We start from the raw sequence: 25,251 nt of genomic DNA on the forward strand, positions 1-25,251 counted from the left end.
TTAAAATAAATACAGCTGCAGACTGGGAGGGGAGCAAAATCGATCATTCTAGCCGCTTAGGAAAGAATTTGATTCTAGAAATTACATAGAAATGAAAGGAAAAGATTAATGATGCTGTTAAGTCTGCTTTTGAATTAGAGCGCTTCTCCCTTTGGCTGCAGCAAGGTTGTTTTTCAGATCCTTTTATTTCATCCGGTAATTTGTGAACTCTCAGGTCTTCCCCGCACCCAGAGACAATGCTCTGTATTTCATACAATAAGGATTCTGCCAAGGATTGTGCATGCCAACCGACCTGGCATTTATTAAGGATTTATTGACCTATGGGTGTCTCTCTCTTTCTTTTTCTAATTTGAAAAGGCTCAATCGGGGCACCTGTGACTAAATCATAATTTTTGAAGGAAAAAAAATGGTTGTAGAGGGGTGGGGGAAGCATACGAATTCACTGGCGAGGCACTAAATGGAATAGATACATTTATATTGGTTTGTGTATGTTTCTCGCTATGTATGTGTGTATACATGGATACGTTGCTGGGAGGAATGCCTGGTACTTAAGAGCCCATTTGATATATATATAGATATAGATAGATAGAGAGATAGATGTTAATAAATTGTCCTCTTCTGAGAATGAAAGTGTCCCTCTGCTTTGGAAATGACTAGACAAGACTGTGCTGTTTATTGGCAGTGTGTGAATTATATGGACAGTAATAAATAAGCAATTGTTTGTTATATTTTTTTTCTTGGGTCTTTCTCCTTTCTTTTACAGTGTCTGCGTCTCTTTTCGGCTTTTTTTTCCCCCCTCTTTTTTTCTTTTTTCTTCTCTGTCTCTTTTTCCTTTCTCTTCCCCCCTCTTGTCGCTGCTGCTGCTCTGTGTGTGTGTGTGTATGTGTGTGTGTGTGAGCGAGGGGGAAGGCAAGCGCCGCAGCCAGAGGCAGGCAGCGGACAGGGATGCTCGCGAGGTGGGATCCCCACGCGGCGGCTCTGCGCGGACACCTGTAGGGATCGCTCTGGCACGCAGGGCGGCCGCGCTCACGCACTCACACGCACTCACACGCGCGTCCTTGCCTGGCTCCCTCCACCCTTCCCGCCCCGGCAGACACCACGGGCTCCTGGCACCCTCCCGCTCCTGCGCCCGGGAACGAAGGCGCAAAGCCCTTCCCTGCTTCCCCCGTGCGCTCCCGGCGCAAAGGACCGCTCGGACCCCGCGCCCCCTCCCCACGGCACCTCCCGCATTTCCTCCCCACCCGCCGCTTCCCCAGCCCAGCCCCAGCTTCCCGGTAACCCCCGTGAACGCGCACACACACACACACACACACACAAGCCGCGCCCCCTCCCCACGCATCCCCGCTCCACAAACCTACATGCAGTCTCCCCTTCCCCCATGCATTCCGGACCCCCCTCACACACATCCCCCTCCCTCCATGTAATTTCTCACGCCGCCTCCCACGCCGGGCACGAACGCCGTGTCTCACACCGCCACCCTGCACCCCCCCACGCACCCCAAATCCGCTCCCTCACCACCTCCTTCCCCTCCGCCGCAGCGGGGCCGCGCGGCCGCCCGCACCTCCCCTCCCCGCCCTCGGTGCATCCACTCGTGCACATGGTGGCTGCCACTCGTGTCCAGCCCCACGCCGGTGCGGAGGCCGCGGGCGGGTCCCCGTGGCGCTCAGCCGGCAGCGGCCGCCGCCGCCCCGTCGGGCCACACAGGGCGGAGCTGTTCCGGGTGCTGAAGCGGGAGCGGCCGCTCGGCGGGCGCTGCAAGCGAACGGAGCCCCTGCCCGCGGCCCCGCCGCGCCCAGGAAGGCGATCTGGGGAGCGGAGCTGCGGGGGCTCCCGCCACGGGCCCACCCGGGCACCGCGCTGTGCGGGGGAGCCGCCGGAAAATCCCTCGGCTGGTCGCGGCGATGCGTGAGGTGGCTGCTGCCGGGGGGCAGGGAGGGTGTGGGGGGGACCTGGGGTCTGCCTGCTGCTGGTGGGCACATCTAACCTCTGATCCCGAAGTTAGGGGTTCTCCCCTCCTCCCTTTTGCTGCTTTTGCCCACGTTGCGTGTGACAAATAATAAAAATAATCGTGTTGACATTTTAGAGGAATGAAATTAAATATAAAGAGAGAGTAGGAGGTGACTTAGCAGCTCTGAACGTGTCAGGTGCAGGCAGCTGAGGTGTGTGCCTGTTTTTAAAACATGTTTCTCCCTGGCAGGGTCATCTCTACCCTGTCTCCCCCCACACAGACACAGACACACACACCCCAGCCCAGCACAGGGCTTGGCAGCAGCTCTGGACGTGCTATTCTGCCTGCCTAAGTGCTGCTGGCAAAGAAATGTAAGGGAGGTGAAGGGGAAGTGGTGGGTGAGGGAGATGGAGATCCTCTCCTCCATCAGGAGAGGTCTGCTAATACGCAGCTTCCAGAAAAGATATAGCAGCTTGGGAGAGAAAAAGAGAGAGCAGAGCCTCTCTGCTGAAATGCTTTCAATGTAGAGACCTCTTCAGAGGATAAGAGTGAACTGTGGCATCTATATAATTTTTAAAATGAGGAGTTGTTCTCTTAATAAGGGCAGCTGAGTAAACATACATAAAATACTGCAACCCAGTTCAGAGGACTAACACCTGGGATTAGCTGATTTGCATAGTGAATAATGTCAACATCAGAGCTGGCTTGAATTGGATTTTCCCTGCCATAACAGAGAATATCAACCCTGAAAGAAAGCAGGTGGCAGAGAAAAAACATGGTTTGAAATTTTCAAAAAGCCTTCTAAGAAATGATTGCAATTCTTCCTCTCCCCATGAAAATAAACCAGTAGGTGTGCCAGGTACAGTGGAGGCTGTCAGCCTTGCTGGGAGCTCAGTCCACTTTATTTTTTTGACCTGTATTGGAAACAACTGGAACTGAGCTTGGCAGCATTGTCTGCATGAATAGGACCCTGTAGCTTCACAGGTGCTGGTGTTTCCATGAATAAATTACAATAAAATAAATTGCAGAATAAACACCACTTTTTCTGTTTAACATTGTTCTTGTAATAATAAAATATACTACAGAAATATTTCAAAGTTTTGGAAAGGTAAGTAGTTTATGTATAGATTATACCATAAAAATGTAATCTAATATAAGCATGTACATTAAGATTTAGGTTTAACACTGCAAGTTATTATAATTCCTCAGTAACTCCAAAATTACAGCTGCATTTTCCTGATGTCCAACAGCAGCTGAAATGAAAAAATAATCTCAAACATTCAATATTGATTAACTTTATGATTTAACATGTTACTAGTTGCCATTTCTTATTATTCTGTTTCAATTCCTTGCAGATTAGAAAAAAAAACAATAGAGGAAAATCACCCCCCTGGATCTTAGCCTTGGCCTTTTGCAAGCAAACAGAAGAGGAGCTGTCAGGCTTTGCATGTCAAGTAGCCACTCGGCTGTTTGACAGCTTCTGGGTTTCAGCCCCATTGGGATTGAGGCAGCTCAGGAAGCCACCAGCGATGAGTCCTGTCGTCTGCTGACGCTGCTCTAGCACCATGGCAGACGGTCCGTGATATGACAAGAGGATCCATGCTAGGAAGGCAGTGTTGGGATCAATAATTGGCTTCCTGGGAAACTACAGCTGGTGGAGAGGATGTAAAAAGAGGCACACACGTGCCAGGATATTGCTACAGCCTTGCCGAGCTGGTGGATCCCCTTGGAGGAGAGTTTTGCCACTGATCTTGGTTTTCCTCCAGGTTTGGTAATGTTGGCTTTGGGGAAAATTTCTGCTGACTCACCCACCCCTGGACACCCTTTGCGGAGCCCAGTTGACCAGTGAAGAGACCAAACGGTGCCTTACCCCCACTGCGGGTCCCCTCCAGTGGCCCCTGGCACCATCTCGTGTCCAACCACATCCCGTGGGGCACCTGCAGCCCCCCGCCCCGGGGAGTCTCCCACAGTGACCCCCGCACCCGGGGCGGGGGTGGGCGTGCCTGAACCTCCCATCGCAGCCAGTGCCCAGCAAGATTTTACCCTGTCTGCCACCGGGGCCCCAGTGCCGCCCCCCGCCAGCCCTGCCGCCCCACTCGCCCGCCCCAGGCCGCGCAGGATGGGGGCGGCGCTGGTGCGGCGTGGGGGCTGCCTGTTGCTCTGGCTGGCCTTACTGCTGGGCTGCTGGGCTGAGCTGGGCAGCGGGCTGGAGTTCCCGGGTGCAGAGGGCCAGTGGACCCGCTTCCCCAAGTGGAACGCCTGCTGCGAGAGTGAGATGAGCTTCAACATGAAGACACGCAGCTCCAGTGGGCTGGTGCTCTACTTTGACGACGAGGGCTTCTGCGACTTTCTGGAGCTCATCCTCACCCAGGGTGGGCGGCTACAGCTCAGCTTCTCCATCTTCTGTGCTGAACCTGCCACCCTGCTCTCGGACACGGCGGTCAATGACAACCTCTGGCACGCTGTCGTCATTCGCCGCCACTTCAAGAACACAACACTGATCATTGACCGAGCCGAGACCAAGTGGGTGGAAGTGAAGTCCAAACGGCGGGACATGACTGTCTTTAGCGGGCTCTTCTTAGGGGGGCTCCCGCCGGAGCTGCGGTCGGCGACGCTAAAGCTGACCCTCTCCTCTGTCAAGGACCGGGAGCCCTTCAAGGGCTGGATAACAGACGTCCGGGTCAACTACACGCAGGCATCACCGGTGGAGAGCCAGGAGGTGCGGCTGGATGATGAGCAGAGCCGCCTGTGTGCCAGGGAGGACGTCTGCCTCAACGGGGGTGTCTGCTCGGTGCTCAATGACCAGGCCGTCTGTGACTGCTCCCAAACGGGCTTTCGAGGGAAGGACTGCAGTGAAGGTAAGGTGCCATTTCAGCTCGCCCCACCGCCCCCTTCCCCATCACTCCATGGAGGGGACGGGTAGGAGGCCAGGCCTGCATGAAGTTTCATCTGTATGAGTGGATCTTCCTCCCTCCCCTCCCTTTCCATCGTGTCCCTGGCTCCTCTCTTCCCCACCTTCTCCTCCCCGTCTTCCACATGTCTCTGTGGCCAACCATGGTGCCATTACTCTTCTGTTTTCTGAGAGGCTGGGTGAGAGAAGGAAGAGGAACAGGATGTTATTTGAATGTCCTCTGGGGACGAGGTGGGATTTGGGGTTGTTCCGGGCAAAGGGAAGATGGGTCCTGGGTACCAGATGTCTCCTGGGTGGCAGGGGGCGGTTGGCATCACACTCGGCTGGAGTTGAAGGAGGGGACAGGCATGCTTATCACAGGCAGCTTGTGGTAATTAGTTTGGGGAGCAGGGAAAGCAATTCTGGGGATAATTTTACTGGATTAAGTGCAAAGGTGACCTGGGTTTGGTTTTGTAGGGTAGAGGAGACCCAGAGTCTAGTTTGTATTTGATACTTGCCTCTGCTATGTCATTGAAATAAAATCAGTGATTTATTTGTGAATTCCTGAAATTGTTACTGGGGTAGAGGGGGATTAAACAGAGGATTATGTTTTTACATGAATGTGAATGGTACTGCTTTGCAATGTGTTTAGCAATTCACCATGCCAGTTAGACAGGGAGAATGCAAAAGGGCAAGGGGGAAGTACATACTTCAAGACCACAAAATTACTGAATAGTTTTACCAAGGAAGAGGGAGCTTAGCGAAACAGCAGTTTCCTGAATCCTGTCTACAAATAAATCACTGGGTAAAATATGATTCGTATTCAGTGCCCACTGTTTTTGGCAAATGGAAGGAATGTGAGCATTTACTTTGCAGATGCATGCGGGACTCTTGTTTTTATTATTTTGTTAGTAAATGTGCCATTGCTTGCAGTTCCTTAAGCATAGAAATTACATAGGTTGTGTACCTAGAACAGGATGTAAAGGTATATGAATGAAATAAGAGCAAATGTACCGAGGGAAAATATAATCATCATGTCAAAATTGGAGAGCAAAGACTTAAGTTTAAATGTAAAAGGTAAATATAAATAAGATATCATCAAGACCAAATTAAGATCTTCACTGAGTGGCTGCATGACATTTATGGCTGAATAATTTGCCTTTAGCATTTCTATCAGATTTCACTTATTATAAGAAAGAAAACATCATTTGTGACTGTGCTTTATTATGTAACACCTTCTGTCCTTAGTGTCAATATTCAAAATGCTACAGTCATTCTGCATCCTGTTTACCTTACCAGCTGTTTATCTCTCATCTGCCATTTGTAAAAAATTCAAACCCTACTAATATTCTTAATAAGAGCAAATGATAGTTTCTGAAAATAAGACATTTGTGCTTTCAATTGTACCCATTCCCAAAATCTGTAAAATGTAATGTCTTTTATATTAGGTAGATTATCTCATTGGATTTGGTATTTGGATGTCAATTTTTAATATATGACACTACATAATATGTAGGTGTATGTACAATAATGAGTTGTCTTAGTTGGGCCCAAAAAACAAAAAGAAAATTATGAGGTGTAGCAGCTTCGTTAAAACAATAATGATAATTTAAATGCTATTATGCATTTACATACCCTTTACACTAAAACACAGTTTATTTATTTGAAGTTATTTGAACATGTAATTTTTATATAAAAATGTTCAGGTAATTGCATGTAACATAAATCAGATAAATTCTTACCTTTACATAATAATAGGTTCAGTATACATATATATATTTATATATATTAAAATTGTATGGAGCTTTTAAGGAGATGACACTCAAATAATATTTAGAATCCCCCAAAGTTAAGGTAAAATGCTGACTTCATTTAAATACTGGTGGTTTTACAATTGACCTCAGTGGAATCAAGATTCTTCTCACATGCCCCTTGACCACTAAGAAGACTTATAAAATAATATTAAGACTTATAATTTTAGCATATTCTTTCAACAAAGGATCATAAAGTATTCACATTCTGATTTCATTTGGAACAGGAGGCAACATTTCCCCTGCTAACAATATAAATGGAACTAGTCCTACAGTTTATATCTGTTAATTGATAAAAGATAGTAACTGAAGTTTCCATTAGTCAGGTTTTGGTGAAGGGAATAGAAGAGACTCGTATGTGCTACTAAAGTTATTGAATTATTATAAATTATTTAATATTCTAAGAAATAGAAAAAGCAGAAGGATAAGTAAATCCTTTATGTCTGCCAAGAAAGAAATGCTGGCTACTGCTTAGCTTTTTGTAGCCAACAGAGAAATTATGCTGTTGAGCTTTGATCTTTTGTTCCCAGAATGTGTAAATTTCCCACAAACCTTAGCCGTTGCTAGAGGATCATCTCAGACTACAATTCTCTGCAGGAGTCTTTTGAGTTTTCACACATACCCTTGTTTTGCTCTTTGTTTAAAAATGGTTTAGATTTTATCTGAAATTCTAGACAGGTGTCCTGGTTGATACCTTTTCTCTAAAGGTGAAAGATGGTAATTAAATTCGATATTCTTGGGATCTTTTTTTTTCCTTGGAATTATTGTGGTTCTTGATCTCTGCAATCTGGTAAGACACAGAATCCCACAGTGTAATGCAGAGGACTTTAGGAATCAATAACAACAACAACAAAGAAAACTTTTTCAAAATTTTCTATCCTGACTTGCATGTTTGAAAGTTTAGAAATAAATGGATTTAGAATCAAAGTGTCAAGTCTTAGGATGCCATTTTTGATAGAAGTTCAGTTATTTTCAGGAGAAAATCTGGTGGTTTTTTTTCAGATTCTCATCTTTGAAAATCTCATTAATGTTTCCTGCATTAATTTTTTTCTTATAAGAATGAAGTTTAACCAAGTTAGGTGTTTTTTTTTCCGAAACTCATAGTAATATAAATTATTTCCACTAGGTTTAAATTGTTTTGTACCTGTCTAAATCAGCAGTAGCTTCATTTATGCTTTCTGAACTACCCCAGTAAGAACAGTGCAAGCTAAGAAAGAACCATTCAGTCATGCCCTTTGTTCGAATAGGATCTAAATTCTCTTCAATGGGAGCTTTGGCATAAATCAGAGAAAAAGGACCGGAGTTTTGCTTAAGTGTCAAGGATGTGCAGTCCACAGCAGAGAAAAATATGCTCTGTAGCAGTTCTGTTGTCGATGAGTCCATAAGTAAAACCAGTACAGGTGTCCTCTAAAAGAGAAAATAACATCTCTATTTAGTACTGAAGAAGGCAAGGGAATATTATTTCACATAGTAATAGTGACTCAGTAGAAGGAAAAATAAACAAAATTATAATAACTTTTATTAGGAATAAGACTAGCATTGAAGTAATCTTCAATTGCCACATCAATTTTCTGATAAATTTTGACACACATTGCAATAAATTCAATGAAAATTATAATATTTCCTGAAATTATGCAAATTGATATGGCTTGATTCTATGATAGGGATAGCTGTTTATTAAAAAGACAGATCTTTTAAGTCAGATTTTTAGTGAATTAAGTCAAGATCCTAGAAAGTGAGGAGAATACCTGATTCATATCAATGAGCTTCCATATTCCTCTTCTGACTGCTCCTTACACTAAAATCTGGAAACAAAACCCCCCTATTGTGTATATTAAATTGGTAAAATAGTGACCTTATGACTTTAGACAAAAAGAAAAAGGTGTAATTTTCATTTAATCCTCATTTATACAAAAATAACCTTGTATAGTATCTCATCTGAGAAAATAAGCAGATACCTCTAAAAGAAGTAGTAAAATACACGATGCATTGATTTGGAGGAAGTTTCTCACTGATGCTAACTTCTTGTCACTTCATGCCCTTCTGCTTTTCTATATCTGTAATTACTTGAAAAAATTGCACACAGGATTTATCTTTTTAAAATATAACTTGCCTAGTTGCCTCAATATTAGTATGCTATAGAGATAATTGCTCAGTGAATTCAAAGTATTCCTGTTTTGAACATGTTTTATTGTAACTGTTCTACTGAGTTTCTGGTTCATGAGAAAAATGAGGACTGTTCATGCAGCTGTTCACTGTAACAGATACTCTTCCTTGTCAGATATTCAGAAGTTGATGCCAGCTATGGTTTGAACTGTGAAAGTGATTTGTGAGGAAGCAAGTTCCAGATGTCTCAGGCTAGCCAGCATTTAGATTTGTTTGTTTGGGTTCTGAATATATTACATCAGTCTTTGTTGTGCATATTTCCTTTTTCACGTTATCTTTTTAAAAAGTCATCCAAAATTTATATCGCTGTGGAAATTTTCGTATTTTAATCCATTTAATTCTCTTATACCTTGAATGAAACATTTAAACTTCTTTTGGCATTAATTATCTATTGCAACATGCATGTTTGAGTAAGATGCTGTTGCACTCATTGCCTATTTGTCAGTCGTATCAGAGTAGTCACCTTGGTCTTTACACTTCTTGAATAGTTAGATGAATATACTTTGGGCTAGAAAGTGCTGTGAATAGAACTTTCCTTTTCATTTACACTTCAGAATTTTTACTTAGAGTGCACATCTCTACTGCATGATCTGTATTCTTTCTGGATGCTGAATTTCTTGTTAGTACCAATGGCCACTGGGGTGATGTTGATTTAGAGGGAGGGGTAGAGATCCACCAGAGATTGTATTAAGCTTGTGTTGTGTTTACCAACTATGTCATTAATTTAACAATCTTTTTTTTCACTTTATTTAATATTTTTAAATGGTGACTTTGTTGTTAGAGTAGTATCTTGAGCGCAGATAGTCAAGTGATCCAAAAATCTTTCAGAACTGTGTTAAACTTGTGCCCTTCACATTTAGTCATATGAAAAGGCAATCCTTATGTCAGTTTAAAGCACAATTTTGCATCATTTTCATAATGCAATTTGATGTATTACTTTGTTTGCCAGGATACAGCATTATAGGATATTGATTTCAATATCTGCCTCGTGTAAAATCACAGGAATTTAAATACTGTGTCACTGGTAATTAGGAATTGGCAGTCTGTTTTCTATTATCTTCTAAGGAGGTTTCTTGTTGAGTATTACTAATCCTTTCAAAATGCTGATATTGAAATACTTCCAAAAGACCATGTACACATATAGCCTACATCTTGGTATCCCAGATCAGTAATATTTTAATTAATGAGGTTGCTGCTTCCCTTTGTGCCTAGTTGAGGTACCAGGTCTTTGTTAATTTTAAGTCTATGTTGCAAATTATAGAAAGCTAATATGCTAGAAGACTTTATATCTAGCACCACAGGACCTTGTCTCAGACTGGTTATATTAATTCAGAATTTCAAAAGAATATTTTAAAATTCTTTATATTTTAATGTAACTACGCTTTTAGGCTTACAGGCATTTTGGACCAAATGTACTTGATCTTTTGTGTCAGCTGCAGGTTGAGCTTTCTAGAAGTCTTTTAATGGTAGATGCTAGCCAAGTATTTGTGGGAAAACATTTGGATTCCAGAACATATAATTTTATCCCATCATCATTACTGACCTGATGGATAGGAATGGGGAAACACCCTGGCAATTAAACTCAGTTCCTGATAGAAATAGCTTTATGTAGAGGCTAACATTAACATATGCAGCTTTAACGGTTTATGCTTCTTTTAATAAACTTATTAAAATTGGTTGGTAATTTAAAACAAAAAATTTGATCCATCTTTCTTGGTGAATTTAATATGATGTTTTATCTTCCAAAAAGTTTGATTTTCCTTTCAGAAAACATGAAACCATACCAGCTTCTGGAAAAATGCCGTGTCAAATTTATTGTGCTGTGGTTGAAAGTTGTGTACCTTCATAAACACATGATTTTACAGAATAGTGAACCGCATTTTGAGGTCCTGCATACCTTTTTGTACCTGAGGAATCAACGGTAAAGACTAAAGTATACTTCTTTCAGGGAATGATTTGGTAGAACATAGCAAAATACCTTTACCTGTGTTGTTATATATAGACTTGACTAGCAAAGTTAGGGTTTGTAATACTTTGATGCCTTTATTTAGTTTTGTGCTGACCCAGGATCATAATTTAATCTCTTGCAAAAGATGTGCACTTTCATTGAATGACAGTTTCTCCTTCTGTACTGTGGTGATGGTATCACGAGCACTTTACCAGCCTGGATTTTATTGTCATGTGTGCAGAGCTCAATCTTGCAGCTCAAGAGCTCTTCTGCCAAGCTAAAAGGTAGTTGTATGTGGTGGGATCATGCTAAGGTCTCGCCATTCTCCTGGATCAATGAGAACTTCAATGCACAAAATACCTGTAGTAACTAATGACCTAATGAAGTAGGAAAAAGCGTGTGGTTTTGATATACCATTGTTTTCTCAGTGACCCTAGCCAGTTCACACCTCTTCTTCAGTTTGTTTTCTCCATCCGTGAAGTTAAACTAGTGACACTACATAAATGATTTTTTTCGTACAATTTTTTTCCTGGTCATCAGGTACTTGAAATATCAGAATTTCGGTTAGGGATAGAATGGGGGAAGTCAAGACTTGAAGCTCCCTTCAGTGTAGTGCAACCACTTTAGTCTGCAGAACTGATACTTGTCAGTTGGCTTTGAAGTTGCTGGCATTCCTACTGCCTATCCATAGCTGAGTGTTCAGAATAGTGTGTTTCTTCTTGTATGCATCTCGTCTGCCACTGCTTTCCATTGGACATTGGAAATCATATCGACTGCCAACCACATTTCCTTTGACAATTTAGCTCTTCTTATGGTCGTAATAGTTCTCATCCTTTGCACCATTACAACACCCGTACAAAAACCATCCTTATTACTGGAAAAGGATCTAAGGTTTGATATCTGGGGATAGCAAAGAGCTCTGGTTCCCAGTCAATGACCGTATAATTTTTTTAAAGTTTCATTTTCTTCCTTTTGCAATGAGAAATCTGGGGGTGAAAGTGGGAGGTGGCCTCAGTCATGCCTTGTTTGAGCTTGTAAAAAAATGAGATGGGTATGCTGGGAACAAATCTGTAAGAACAGGATTATATGATAAGAATTTAGATTTCCTTAATTCTGTGGAGTGGATTATGAACCTAAAACTATTTAGCTAGGTTCTATTAAGCATAAACTTGGTGCCTTTTAGATAGCTGTAAAAAACATGTTCTGTTTTCATTTTTCACTGGAGTCTGAAGTCCCACTGACTCAAGTTTAAAATTAGGGCAAACCTAATAACCTGCTGATTCTGAACTTATATTCAAGTGGGAATATGAAAACAGAGAGATCTAGGGCAAATTAAATAACCTGCTGATTCTGACTGTAGTATTCTTCTGGGAATATCTATAGAGAAAATACTTTCATAAATTCTTATATTTATTATCCATCATCATCATAATTATAATTATTTATTAATTTAATATATGCCTTATGAACCATGCTGAAAGAGTAAAACTATATGACCAATTTTGTTTTATATTTAACTCACTCTGTAATTTGAGGAAAAATCTGTTTTACAAAAAAAAAAAAAGGATGGTGTATTCACTAGAATCACTTTTAGCAGTTGCTGCCACTACAAAGTGTGAAACTACTGCCTATGTAGGTGTTATGTACTAACAGTGCTATGCAGGTGTGCAAACTGCAGATTCCTTTTATACTGTGCCTCATTGCACAAGGTCTTGAAATGAGAAGGTTTGACTTTTTGGTGATTTTGTCTAGAGAAAAGGCTTTGTGTTGCTTAAGGCAGAGAAACTAGATTGATTCTTCTCACAGTGCTGTCTGTTTGTAATTAAGGGAATGGGTACAGCTTTGAGGAGGTCACGGACATTACACTATGCAATTGGAGATTCATGTCACAGTTCCAAAGTTTCTGAATTACATCTCAATTTCTGATGCAGAATGACCTTCTTGTTGATCTTCTTTCTCTTCTTTGCTTTTTAGCTTTAACAGAAGATTTTTAAAAATGACACTTCTGTCAAAGGAGGTATTTCCATTAGGAAAAGACTCCTTGAGAAATATTGAATGTATATATTATAAATTTTATGTGCTTTCTTTTGAAGAAGTGTATAGAAAATCACAAAATTAGTGAGTAGACCTGGGGTGAAGATCTGTATCTCAATACTGCAATTTTCTTTGGAAGCTTATCCTGACTCTTCTTTGTTCCCAAAGGTGACAGTAGAAATGTTTGCACACACACACATCAGCATTTGGACAATGGGTGTCTGGGGCACAACCATGATGAATAGTTTTAGGAAGAATTACAATCTTGTGATGCAAAGATTATATGCATTATTAACAGAAATGTGTGAATTGGGCCCTAATGCTAGGGGAAAAAAAGTTCTCTTCAATCCTCTCAAGAAAGATGTTATATTTTCTCATTCTAAATCATGCAGGAGTGATAAAAGGGGTATAAAAAAGTTTGAATTCCACTGATTATTGCTCAGCAACAGGCTTACATTTTACATTTGTGAAATTATTTGTATATTTTACATTTGTAAAATCAGGCTCTTAACCTGTAAGGTCCAGGGATAGGAGTCAGAAAGGCCAATGAGACACTTCATCTTCTCCCAGATTACACACACTTCTATGTCTAAGCACAATGATTTTCAGTAATAGAACTTTTTACCTGCTATTGTTGCAAATCCACTGACAACCACATTCATGTTTACATTCAGAGGTTTTATCTATTCTCTTATTGTCTGGATCCCATTTTCTTCTGTTAAGTGTCATTAGAGTCTTCAAATAAGCAGAGTCTTTCTTGCACATTATACATACCCACATTATTCAAGTTTGTTACTCAGTCCCATACTGATACTGTGAGTCGTGCTGGTGGATTTTGTAAATCCTAAACCATGAAAAGCATGCACAGTGATGCAAGTCAATAAAATTTTCTTCCAATTTTTTCCCTATAAAACAGAAAAAAAAAAAAGAAGAGAAAAAAGAAAGCAAACATAAACATATCCATTGCAGTAAAAGTTAATGGTACCATGGAATTCAGAAGCTAAGATGCCTTCATTGAGTAGTGGCATTCATCTTTTTTTTCTTGCTTGTGTTTAAGTATAAAATTTTTCTCTCTCCATTTTATTCACATTTCCATTAAAAAATTATAAAAAGCAGTTAGTGATGCTGTATCTATTGTGATAGAGGTATACCTAATTCAAAAAGCATGCCTCTAAGAGCTTAGTAATATTTAGTTCTTTTGATATTTTACTTTAGTATGGGGTTATTGCTCTGTGCATAGCCTAAATATATCAAGTGAACTGAGTACAGATTTTGATGTTACTCAACTTTGCTATTCCTTAGTTTACTCATCAGAAATTTGAAAAATAGCACCTAAGTATGTCTTGTAAACTTGTCCTTGCCCAGTCTGAACTCTCAGTGACTTTCAATCATTAGAGAATGCTGAAAAAGATACTAAGGACAGTGACTAACCAAAGGAATTGGAAGAGGAAAATGTCTTTAGAAATCATATATATTATTCTGTAAAATATTTTTAAAATATTTTGCTTTTGTAGATTTGTCACATTCAGTAGTACCTCTGTCCATTGATGGACTAAAATAACTTGTTGCAGTAGTCCTTTCATGTCTGTGTAAATCAGGATTGATGCCTCCTGAAGCTAATATATTAAGCCATTGTAAAATAAGAGTAAGATCAGAGTCAGGTTCTCTGGTTAGGAAAAAACCCCAACTTTTCAACTGTCTTACTATTAAAACACCCCAAAACCTCATGGGATAAACAGAACTAATCTTGCCCACTACTATGTAACACTACTTTGCAATCTTTATAGAAGTTTCCTTTGTCATTCAGATGCATAGAAACATTTTATCAGCACAGAAATGGCTGTTGAGAAGCTTTACTTTCTTATTTCTGATACCTGCATGGTAACAATAATTTCTCATTCCACTCTTTGGTTTTTCTCTTTTGTAGCTGTGGAGTAAGAACTTGCAATGCCATTTTCATTTGTAAAATTGCAAATTAACGGCTTTAAAAAAAAAAATCGTATTTTAACCTCACTTTCACCCCCATAGAGGAGGTGACCTATCCTGTATTAAAATATTTTCCCTTTGAAAACAGACTGCCAAGTGTTTTTGTCCTCAACATGTTTGAATCAATCTTCACACTCCTTTGGTTGTTCTTAGATAACCATTTAGTGCACAGGTCTTTAAAGCACAACTCAGTTTGCAGCTTCTCTAATCAGCCTAAGTCTCATCAGTGTCAGTCTAACATGTATGAACATGCTGCACTCAAAAATTATGCTCTGACAATATTATTAAGTTCATAAGACAAAGCACGTAGAAGCTGTGAACAGTCAGGACAAAAGATATTGTGCAATTTTAATTTCATCTGTTTCTGGGTATCCATTATGAAATAGTGTTTAATTACATGATCATATACCACTTTATCCTCAAGCTTTCTGCCTTGTTCAGTGCATAGTCTGATAATAAGATCTTCAATATTTTGTTTTCTCCTTGCTGTTCAGTTTATAGCCCTGAGCCTTATTTATCGTCCGTATTCAAATCAGCTCTGAAGAGAAATTAGTAACTTTTCCCTGGGCTTTTCTAAGGTTTTCATAGCAACAACATCTGAGCTGCTATGCAAATATTAAAATTACACAATGCCTAGGTAAGATGACAGATGCTATTGTCCCATTTGTAGAGGAGAACTGAGGCAATAGAGACTGCAGGTGAAAAACATTCACTGAGTGCCTGTCTGAAGTTCTTCTGATTACTTCACATGTAATACCACATACTTTAAACATCTACTATAACTTCAAAGTACAGCTCTCCCTGCCTTCAGATTAGAGGTTTGAGTGATCAGCACCGTATATTCTGGGATATCCAGCGTGGCACGCTCTCCAAAGGTGCTGATATCCTGAACAACATTAGGAATGACCATCCAGAAAATGCCTGTCTTTAAAACCTGACCAAAATCACATAGGATTTTAGGAGAGAAGGGAAGAGAGTATATTTCTTCCACACAGCATTCACCTCTCCTTGCTATGAAGTACACCCCACTCCTTTTCACGAGGGTCTGGTGTATTGCAGGGGTGGGTGCACTGCTCATTGGCACAAGAGCTTTCTTTGTTACTCCATCATTGCTTATTGCTAAGAATAGTCCTCTTCTGTGTACAGATGAAGTGAAGGAAGCTCTGGAGAGAATTGCATTAAACTGTGTAATTAAAGGCTATATCTTACCCTATATGAATAAAGTAGATGGATCTAAGTTGCGTAAGAAGCCTTATGTCTCAGAGCTGCTATTTTTGACTTTACGGCCCAAAGAACATTCTTTTAAGATAGTAAAATAGTCGGCGTGTATAATTTTTTTTAGGTTTTAAAGACTTGATTCCCACGCAGATATCCCAGCCCCAGCCATTGTGCTTTCTGCACTTGAATGAGGAAGCTCCTTTTCCTCAGGGCCCGCTCCCAGCAGGGAAGTTGCTGTTGGATTGACACTTCTCCTGTTCCAAAACTGGGTAGCTCCATCTAGCATAGGCTACATAGACCACAAAGACCTGCTGAGACTGAAGTTAATTAACACAGTCTTTCAGGAGCTGACCAGTACAATCCAAGACATCTCCACCAATACTGTACAAACATATTTTGAGAAAATTTGCAACTTGAACAGATCATGGTGGGCTTTCAAGGGGTTGACAAAAGGCTCAAACAAAAAAGTCAGGTTACTCCTGCCCAAATGGTTTTTTATATTTCTGCTTCAAAATAAGACTGAAGTCAAAAGGAATCAGAATGGAAAATAAAGTTACTTAGAGTTCCCTTGGGGAGATACTACTGCTAACATAAATGTCAGGTTTTCAGTTGAGATTTTTTTTTGTGACTAAATAAAATATATTTTTTTAAGACTGAAAAAAAAGAAATAAAAGACAAAACTGTTTCAGTACATTTCAGAATCATTTTTTCCAATGAATTGAGGTTTTAAAATAAAATACAGGCATGGTATTTGCACACCTGCTTATCATCTGTTGCCATTAAAGTTCCCTAAAAATACTTCTTAAAATCCTCCTGTAAAAGTTTAATATAAGGAATAGCATAGCCACAGTACAATATTCTGTACACAACACCCAGAAATGCAGCTTTTGTCTTTGATATGACCAGCCAGTATTTTTAAGACACTTATGTCTTTATAAGAGCTACATTTATTAATGTGCCAGGTCCTTTGAATACACCTTTATTATTGTTCTCCTTATGTAGAGATGGTTACTTTCTGTATGTACAGAACTAGTTTCTCTTTCTTTCCCTGTGTGTTAAAAAAATATTTGAAGATAAAAAGTATTTATTTTCCCTTTTCCTTTCCATGATTTATATATGTTATATGATGTCCTATTTGCCTAGAAAGAAGAGAAATAAGAAGCTTTTAGGGCAGGAGGTGACACAGAATAAAGTCATAGTCAAATTCTTGATGAATTTCTTTATGATCACTTAATTCACAGATGGTCCCACTGTATTTAGTTGGATTATTTGCATGAATAATTTTATCCCCTTGATCCGCAGTATAAATTAATGTGTGTACTAGTATGCTGCAGATAACGATACTTATTTTAATAATACAATATGGCTATTTAAAAGCATATGATTATCCTATATGTTACCTCATGGTATTTAATCATCTAGTGACATTTTAAGGAATATTAAGTGTTATTACTCCCACTGATTTAAATGGGACTATATGTGTTAGAATGAATAGAAAATTTTTTAAAATAAAAAAGTGCAATGATCAAATAAAGAATTTAAATTGGAGTTTGACCATACTCAGATACAAGCTAAACTTCAGAATCATAGACAACCAATTAATATTTATAATTTTTAAAGATAACTATTCGTGGGTTTACATATTATAAATGTCATGCCTAGTATGTAATCTAATTAGATCCATCTTTAGAAATGCCTTTTTTAATGAATAATGATGAATTTAGACTCAGATGTCTGTATGCATATAAATTGTCTTGTAGCTCAATGAATGTGTCATTTACCACCTTTTTGCTACATTTTCTAGGAAAGAATTGTAGTGCTATTTCTTTAGGAAAGCTTAAATTCTGCAGCAAAATAGTACCAGTCAGAAATCCAAGTCCTATGTAACATCCCTAAAGGCTGTTTTTTGCTAAGCAGTGAAGGGAGTATAATTTAATACAGTCTGATTTTACTGTCATTTAAAATATGTCCCTAGCTCAGCAGTACTGCTCTGCAAACATTTTTTTTTTTTTTGAAAAATAGAAGATATATACAAAGAGTGAAGGAAAAGTTTAGTAGACTAATGGGACCATAGGATATCAATACAAATGTACTGACACTTCGATCACCATTAAATCTACTACCTGTACTTACCAGACTTCTCAAAATATTAACTTCTGTGATTGTTTACAGCATTCATGCATTTCAAAGACTGGTGAAAACCTCTTCTCAATTTAATTAATGTATAGAAAACAACTTGTCCTAAATGTAACTTGGCAAAGACTCCTAAATTAAAAAAAAAAAAAAAATTAAAAGCAATGCTTCTCTTGTTAACAAAAGATGTATCTATTTTTCTATTGTTAAAGTGTTATGTCTGGGATTTATAACAGTAAGATTAAAAATTAGGTAGTCTTCAGCGTTTTTAAAATTGGTGCAAATATTATTTTATGTTAGAAATTTTCATTTCTAACAGCAAATGAAGCTGGTTGCTCTAAATGAAACAGTATGGCCACTGCAGGTAAGGTTAATACTCTCTCACATCTGCCCCCAACACATGGGAAATTGTGCTGCAGCTTGGTCCTGCCGCAAGGGTTTGGGTAAAGATAAATAATTCTGTAGAGAGGACTTTGCTAAATTCAGATCATTTGGATAGAGCAGTTCCTCTGCAATTTTGCCAGTTGATCTGAAGGGACAAACTGGAGTTTTCTGATAGCAAATATGCAGTAGCATAAGGGGAGCCAAGGTCTTTGCCCTCTCAGCTAAAGGAGAAGTGGGCATATGACTCTTGTATACATCTCCTTGAATTTCTGTCCATATGGCTGTGATTGATTCCTACAAGCATTATTTATTATCAATGTTCTGGCCAGAAAACAAAAAAAAATTATTTCAGTGATTTGAAAAATATTTTCTGTCTTTTAAAAGGAGTCTGTTTTCAAAGGTATATAATTTACACTTGTCTCTCAGTATGCCTGGTAGCCTCACTGTATTATATGGTAATAAAATCACAGAGTTTTTTGGTTGAGCTTGGGAACTGGACCTCCGTTTTCTGTAACCCACAAGCATCACTTTTAAATCAAATCTTAGAAAACCTCTTAGTAACAAAATTTTCATAGCTGTCAAAGGTATTTTTGAGGGTTGCTTTCCTTTTTCCTGCATTCAAAACAAGTTCCTGCATTTGTTAAATTTTTTTAAGGTTTTCAGCGGAATTTCAGTATGACATTGTTTTCTCTGACTTTATGCAAAGGATGGCTTGGAAACTGTTGATAAAATAAGAGACTGGCAATATTGTTGAAACAAACCTTTTGTAACGAAATAACTGATACCAGGAGAAGAACATAATAAAAATATCTGGAATTTTATTAGATATTACAGTAGTATATCATGCTCAGCCACATTGCAGTGAATTATTGGACTCTGAATGTGTTGTGAACTGTCTGTCCCTAAGGGGTGTGTAACAGTCTCACCCTGAATCTCATCCTACACTTCCTACTTCAAGTTGTTCTTACTGATGGTTTTACTTGGTAAGAACTGCATGATACTTAATATACAACCAGCTGCAAGTTCTCCTCTGAAATGCTGGGTTTCTTCAGAAAATCATTTTAATTGTGATAGTGACCTTTGCTTTTAGGGTTTGCAATTGGATTTTGTTTTGCAGAGTTGGCTACGGTTAAGAAAAACTTATTATGAAACATCCCTTTTTAGCTTTGTACCCAGATATTATTTCTTCTTTAGAAACTGGATCCTTCATAAATGATTACATCAGATGAATGGTAGACATCTGGAAGCATAAAATGGAAAAATAAAAAAAAAAAAGAGATGAAGAACTGAGAAGTAATTAAGTACTGGAAATGGGATTTGGAATTGCTATTTTATTTTCACTATTCTATTACAAGTTCTTTATATATCTCAAGTATTTAATCTTCCTTGCAGTTTTGCATCCATAAAATAAGGTCAATAATATTCACTACTTTCTTACCATTCTCTGTCTGTTTTGCTTAGTGGTGTCTGAGATTTCAGAGCATATTTTGCTATATTCCTACCAATACCTACTACAAGAGATGATGATCTAACTTAAAGGTTTAGAAATTACATATTATATACAATATTGAGCCATAGTTGAGATACAAACATTGGAGCAAAAGTAATGAATAAATTATTGTAACTTAGGGTGTTCCAGATTGCTTTAGGGGCAAGTAAGTTCCTGATATATTCATACACATTCTTTATAAAGAAATGTTCTTCTTTGGAATAAAAAATTTGCATCTGATTTGTGGCTTATTTCTCAAAGCATGACATGGCAACGGGATCTGTTAAAAAGATTAGAATATTCTTGAGTAAAAAGATGTTTATTTATAAAGGGATCCTTCAATATTGTACCATCAAAAAATTCTTAGTTTTATCTCCTTTGGAAGCAACAGCAAAGATGCTTTTTGGAAATGAACTGAAAACCTCCTAAAATATGTGTAAAATTGTATTTTATTAGGACAAATGTCAGCTGATAAGAATTTTCCTAGGCATACTTCATTGTAATGGTACTTGCTGATGGTATTCTTTGAGATATTTTAGAGCTTTCCAGCAAAAAGCATTTACAAAATGTCATAGAATGTCCTTTGTATAAAAAGTGTAAGGGGAAAACAGTGATTTTCCTTAATACCTGGTTACATAAAGGCTATTCTGAACAAAACAGACTGATTAGCTAGTAAAGAGGAAAAAAGCACTTTCCTAAATTTCTAGCTTTTTGGTTCCTCTTCTACTAGGAATTTGCCTACAAGCATAAGATGAATTCCTTCATCTGTATTTGAATTGAAATGAAGATCTGATTTTCATCAATGTATCAGTGGAATGATTCTCCTCGGGCAATCTTTGAAAGGAAGAGAATATTCTTTCTGATTTCAGAAATTTTTGGATCAAGGGATTTGGTTCTACCTCAGACTACTTTAGATCTCTTTCAGAGAAGTTAGTTATTATTGTTCACGAAAAATATATCCAATGAAAGTCTCAAGTATATGTGGCTTAAATGACTTTAGCTTTGGTGCCATGAATGTGTCATGAAGATATCTTTAGATAGCAGTTAGTAGACTAAGTAATTCATTTGTTATTCATGAAAAATGGATAGATGTGTATAAAAGAATAGATAGACTGCCCAAATGACCATATGAAAACATGTAACTGGAATTGAACAGACAGTCCATTGTTTACCATTTGGTGTTTTTCACCTCTGTCATAGAAGATGGTCACCTACTTAAGAGTGCAAAATCTACAGGAAAAAGAAATGGTTAAACATATATGAAAGGGAATCATAGGTTGCATTCGAGTTCCTGGATTGTTAGATATCACCACATGCTAGATGGTAATGCATAGCCACTGCTGTGCTAGCTCCTTTTCATGGGTACTTGTGCATAATACATTCAGCTGGACTGCACAGCTAAGCTGGGCTAATAAATCGGATCACAAGAAAAAAGTGATTAAATAGAAGCTCTGTCTAATGACACAGACAAAATCCCAGAATGAGCAATCCACAGTGCTGACCCAATGTTCTCAATTTCAGTTTGATTTTAAGTAGAATGACAAGGGGTTTTGAGAAAGCAAAGCACTTTGACTAAATGAAATGTCAGCAAGTTTATGATTGCAGGAGGGAGCATGGAGAATTCAGTCCTTTAAATCTGTGAGCAAGTGTACTGAACATGTAAACCCATAATCAAAGAGAGAAATTAAGTATTATCTATCTGTCATAAATGTTTAATCATTAATGGAATACACAAATAATAAATGGACCAGTTACTCAGTAGTGTTGAAAAGATTACTGGTGTTTGAAATAATATGTTATCCAGTAGAACAATGCTGATACGTTTATTTTATCTTCAAAATCCTTTTATTCTGATACTTTAATTTCACTAAGCAGTGAGGAAACATAGAGTCAGTAGCTTTGAAGACTGTAATATAGTACTCTGCTCCATCCTCTGGAAAAAAGTAAATCTTTGTTATAATTGATGCATGTACTCAAGCATATTTTTAAATGGAAATAGCCATACACATAACAAGATTTTATGAGTTTTTCTAGGCACAGAGTATACTTATTCACCTCTCATGAGGTCTGTAGGAATTTGCTGACAAACTTTCTTTTGTTCCTTTGGTTGCCATATCAGCTCTGAGAAGCAATCTGTCACACTACACAGGTATCTCCTAATCTTGCTAAACTATGGCAGAATATATTAAAAGGTAAGACAGCATATCTTCTATGGTCCATTGCCAGATTACGTTACGAGTACGTCATATTGCTTTTCACGTCTTCCCTTTTCGTAGCTGTATATGTTGACACCATAGGATCGCTGGAGGTACATACTTAGTGGAATAGTTTATACTGTATCTGATACACCATTCCTAAGTAAAAACAAAACAAAACAAAACAAAACTCCTAATTTGAAACATCTGGTAATCTCTTTCAAAATGTTACAGTCCCAAATTTAAGAGACAACATTATATGTTTATTTAGGGTTTCCTTGTGGCACCTTTAAAAAAGCCTCAAAATACAAGTAGATTTCAAGCTGTGAAAAAGATAGTTGCATAGTCGTTAGTTTTGGGACTTTGAATTCTGATCTTGAGATTTTGTAAATTTCATTAAGAATAATACCAAATTGGCAAGTGATAATCAAATCACACATATCGGCAATGAAGGACATAAATTTCTGATTGTTTTGTCTTGCCACAAACTCTGAGTAATAAATTGAACAGTGCAATGTCATTTAACAGCTAACTTGAGATAGAATAAAATCCTAAAGATTTTATATTTAGCCATTAATTGGTAATAACATGCTAAATTTCAGATATATCTGTCCGTATATATTTCAGATATATGTTTGAGGACTGTATTCGATTTTTAAGTTCAGTCTTCTTTAAATGTCAGTGGATGTGAGTGTCATACCCAATTTCTGCCTGGATCTGCTTTCTCATAAAAATACTAACAGACTTGGTTTTATTTGCTCTAATCCCTATGCAAAGATGTTAAGGAGGATTAGGTTATTCTTGGGTGAAATATCATTTCATTGTATTTTTAGAAGTTTTATTATATAAAAATCTTTCATGAGCTACCTGACTTAAACAGCATGACTGTCAAAACTTTCTAAATATGCTCAGGAATAGATTTTTTTCCCCTAAGTCCTCTTGAGAGGTCACATTCTCTCTGTGCCTGAAGTGAGCCTGAAGGACTTCTAGCTTGTGGTCTGTACCGTATTTGCAGCGCATTCAAAATATAAGAATTAATGAGTTAGTGGGTTCTGCACTAAATACCATTTTAGTATAAAATTTTCACTGCATTTAAATCCTGGAAAATTTTGTCATTTACAATGTTTGTTTGTGGATTTGGTGGTATGGTTGCATCCAATCTGATGCATGAGAGTTCTCTTAGGTCAAATAATGATAAGTGCAATCTGACATCATTTGTGCCCCTTGTGATCTCAAATGCTTGAAAACTGTCTTAATTGTTGTTTGTATTTGCATTACTTCTTCTGGTATGTGCCTGTGAAAGAAAGAGATAGCAAATAGAAGTTACCTAGCTTGCTGAGGGAATGTAAACACATTTTTTTATTCTTTATTATCCCACTTAGATCTAGAGATAAGACTATTTTTTTTACACTGTTTCCACAAGGAACTTGTTGATTTGGCTCTTCCAAAAAGAATCACTATTGTCCTGCACTTCTCTTTTTGACAAGCCAGAATATTTTTATTTGAATTTGTGTTCCACTTACAGAGAAAAAGCGTATTCAGAAGTATAATTACATATGAAAGGATTACAAATTATACAGAATAAAGAATACTGGAAGGAGAATTCTTATACAATACGTGTGAAATTAAAGCAAGTACTTTATTTTGCAGAGTACTTCTTAATGAATATGATATGTTTGTGCTGTGAAAAGATAAAAATTGATATAACCAGTTGTATGAAAAAAAGAAAGAAGTATCTATTTCTTGTTATGGAAATACACTAGACTTCTGAGTGACAAAATGAAGGACATATTTTAAGCTCATTGATTAAAGGTCAGTATAGAATCCAAGGAAAATGAAGGAAATCTACCTCTCGGGTGTGCTCCTAAAAGTAGCAAAATAGGACTCTTGCTTCTGTAAGAGATGAGATTGCTGGAAATGCAGTACAAGATCTCTCTGAGGGGTAAGACCTTCAAACTGGCCATTAGAATGAGTAGCCATTCTTGAGAAAATTATCAAATAAACTAACCATATGGCCAGTCTGGAACATGGGAAAAAATAGCAGTAAAGCAGCGGGATGCTGTTGGACTATATATTGTTTTACTCAGAACAGGTGCTTTCACAAAATATTTAGGAAGTATCCAAGAACTAATAACTGACAGCAGTGCTAATGTCAGAATTCGATAGCAGCACTGAGTGTATCTTATTTTGGGAAGGCTAGCTATAAGGTAGCATTTTCCTAGAGGATATCTTGGAACTTAATCTCTGTTAAGGCAAAGATTGTTCTGGTGTATGTTTATTTGGCTCTCTGTCAACTAAAAAAGTGTTCCCCTCCAATTTACATTTTTCTGTTCACTCTTCTAGTGTGAACAGAAAAATGTTTTCACTCTTCTTTAGATTTCTGTTTTATTTTTGCATTCCTCATTTGTGCTCTTTTTTCTTAGTCTTGCATTTTATTTCTTTAATTCCTAAAACTTAAATAAAGCAGCCAGAAAAAATCAAGTCCAGTAACATTCCATATTCGCATGACATGCTTTTGCAAACATGCTGGTTCAGACTCCTGAATTTGTTGCTCAGAGCAGCCATTCAGAGCCTTCTACTGGGATACAAGTCCATCATCACAGAATGCTTTTGCCTTCATTTTCATATAGACTTCTGCAAAATGATTGTTTTGACTCTGCACCATGTGAAGTGTGGAGCTGTGTAAAGGTGGTTATTTAACATTTTTAAGACAATAGTGTATACGTAAAGTGTCTACACTCTGCGTAGACAGTGTAGTAAGTATACTACAAGACTAGTATCTCTATACATTTCCATCTCGTGTTAATCTGATTATATAATTTGGATTTTATCTGCCACAAATTTCATGCTTTAGGAAGATACTAGTTAATTGGTCCAGGTTCCGTTACAGTATCACCAAAAGCCTTCCTGTCAGAGTAAAGATTTGTTGAAACATCTTGCTGACTTTGCTACTGGACTATGACTATATGCTTCCTATTGATTCTGCCTACAGTTGTGTGCCAAAAAATGCCATATAATCTTCAGTTCAGCACTTCTACAATCTGCTGTT

The 25,251-nt window shown here is 38.2% G+C and overlaps 1 protein-coding gene across 1 annotated transcript in view; it reads left to right on the plus strand.

The window, feature by feature from the left end:
* Positions 1-3,305: 3,305 nt before the first annotated feature.
* LOC114061731 (neurexin-1-like) overlaps positions 3,306-25,251 on the plus strand; it is a 235,235-nt gene continuing 213,289 nt past the window's right edge. Inside the window, exon 1 of the mRNA XM_027892481.1 lies at positions 3,306-4,806. Within this exon, the coding sequence (XP_027748282.1) occupies positions 4,068-4,806 (739 nt within the window). The 5' untranslated portion in view covers positions 3,306-4,067. The remainder of the gene's footprint in view (positions 4,807-25,251) is intronic.

The sequence above is a fragment of the Empidonax traillii genome, unplaced genomic scaffold (assembly GCF_003031625.1).
Source record: "Empidonax traillii isolate 1590-97213 ecotype Southwest subspecies unplaced genomic scaffold, ASM303162v1 scaffold354:size1052128, whole genome shotgun sequence".
Lineage (NCBI taxonomy): Eukaryota > Metazoa > Chordata > Aves > Passeriformes > Tyrannidae > Empidonax > Empidonax traillii.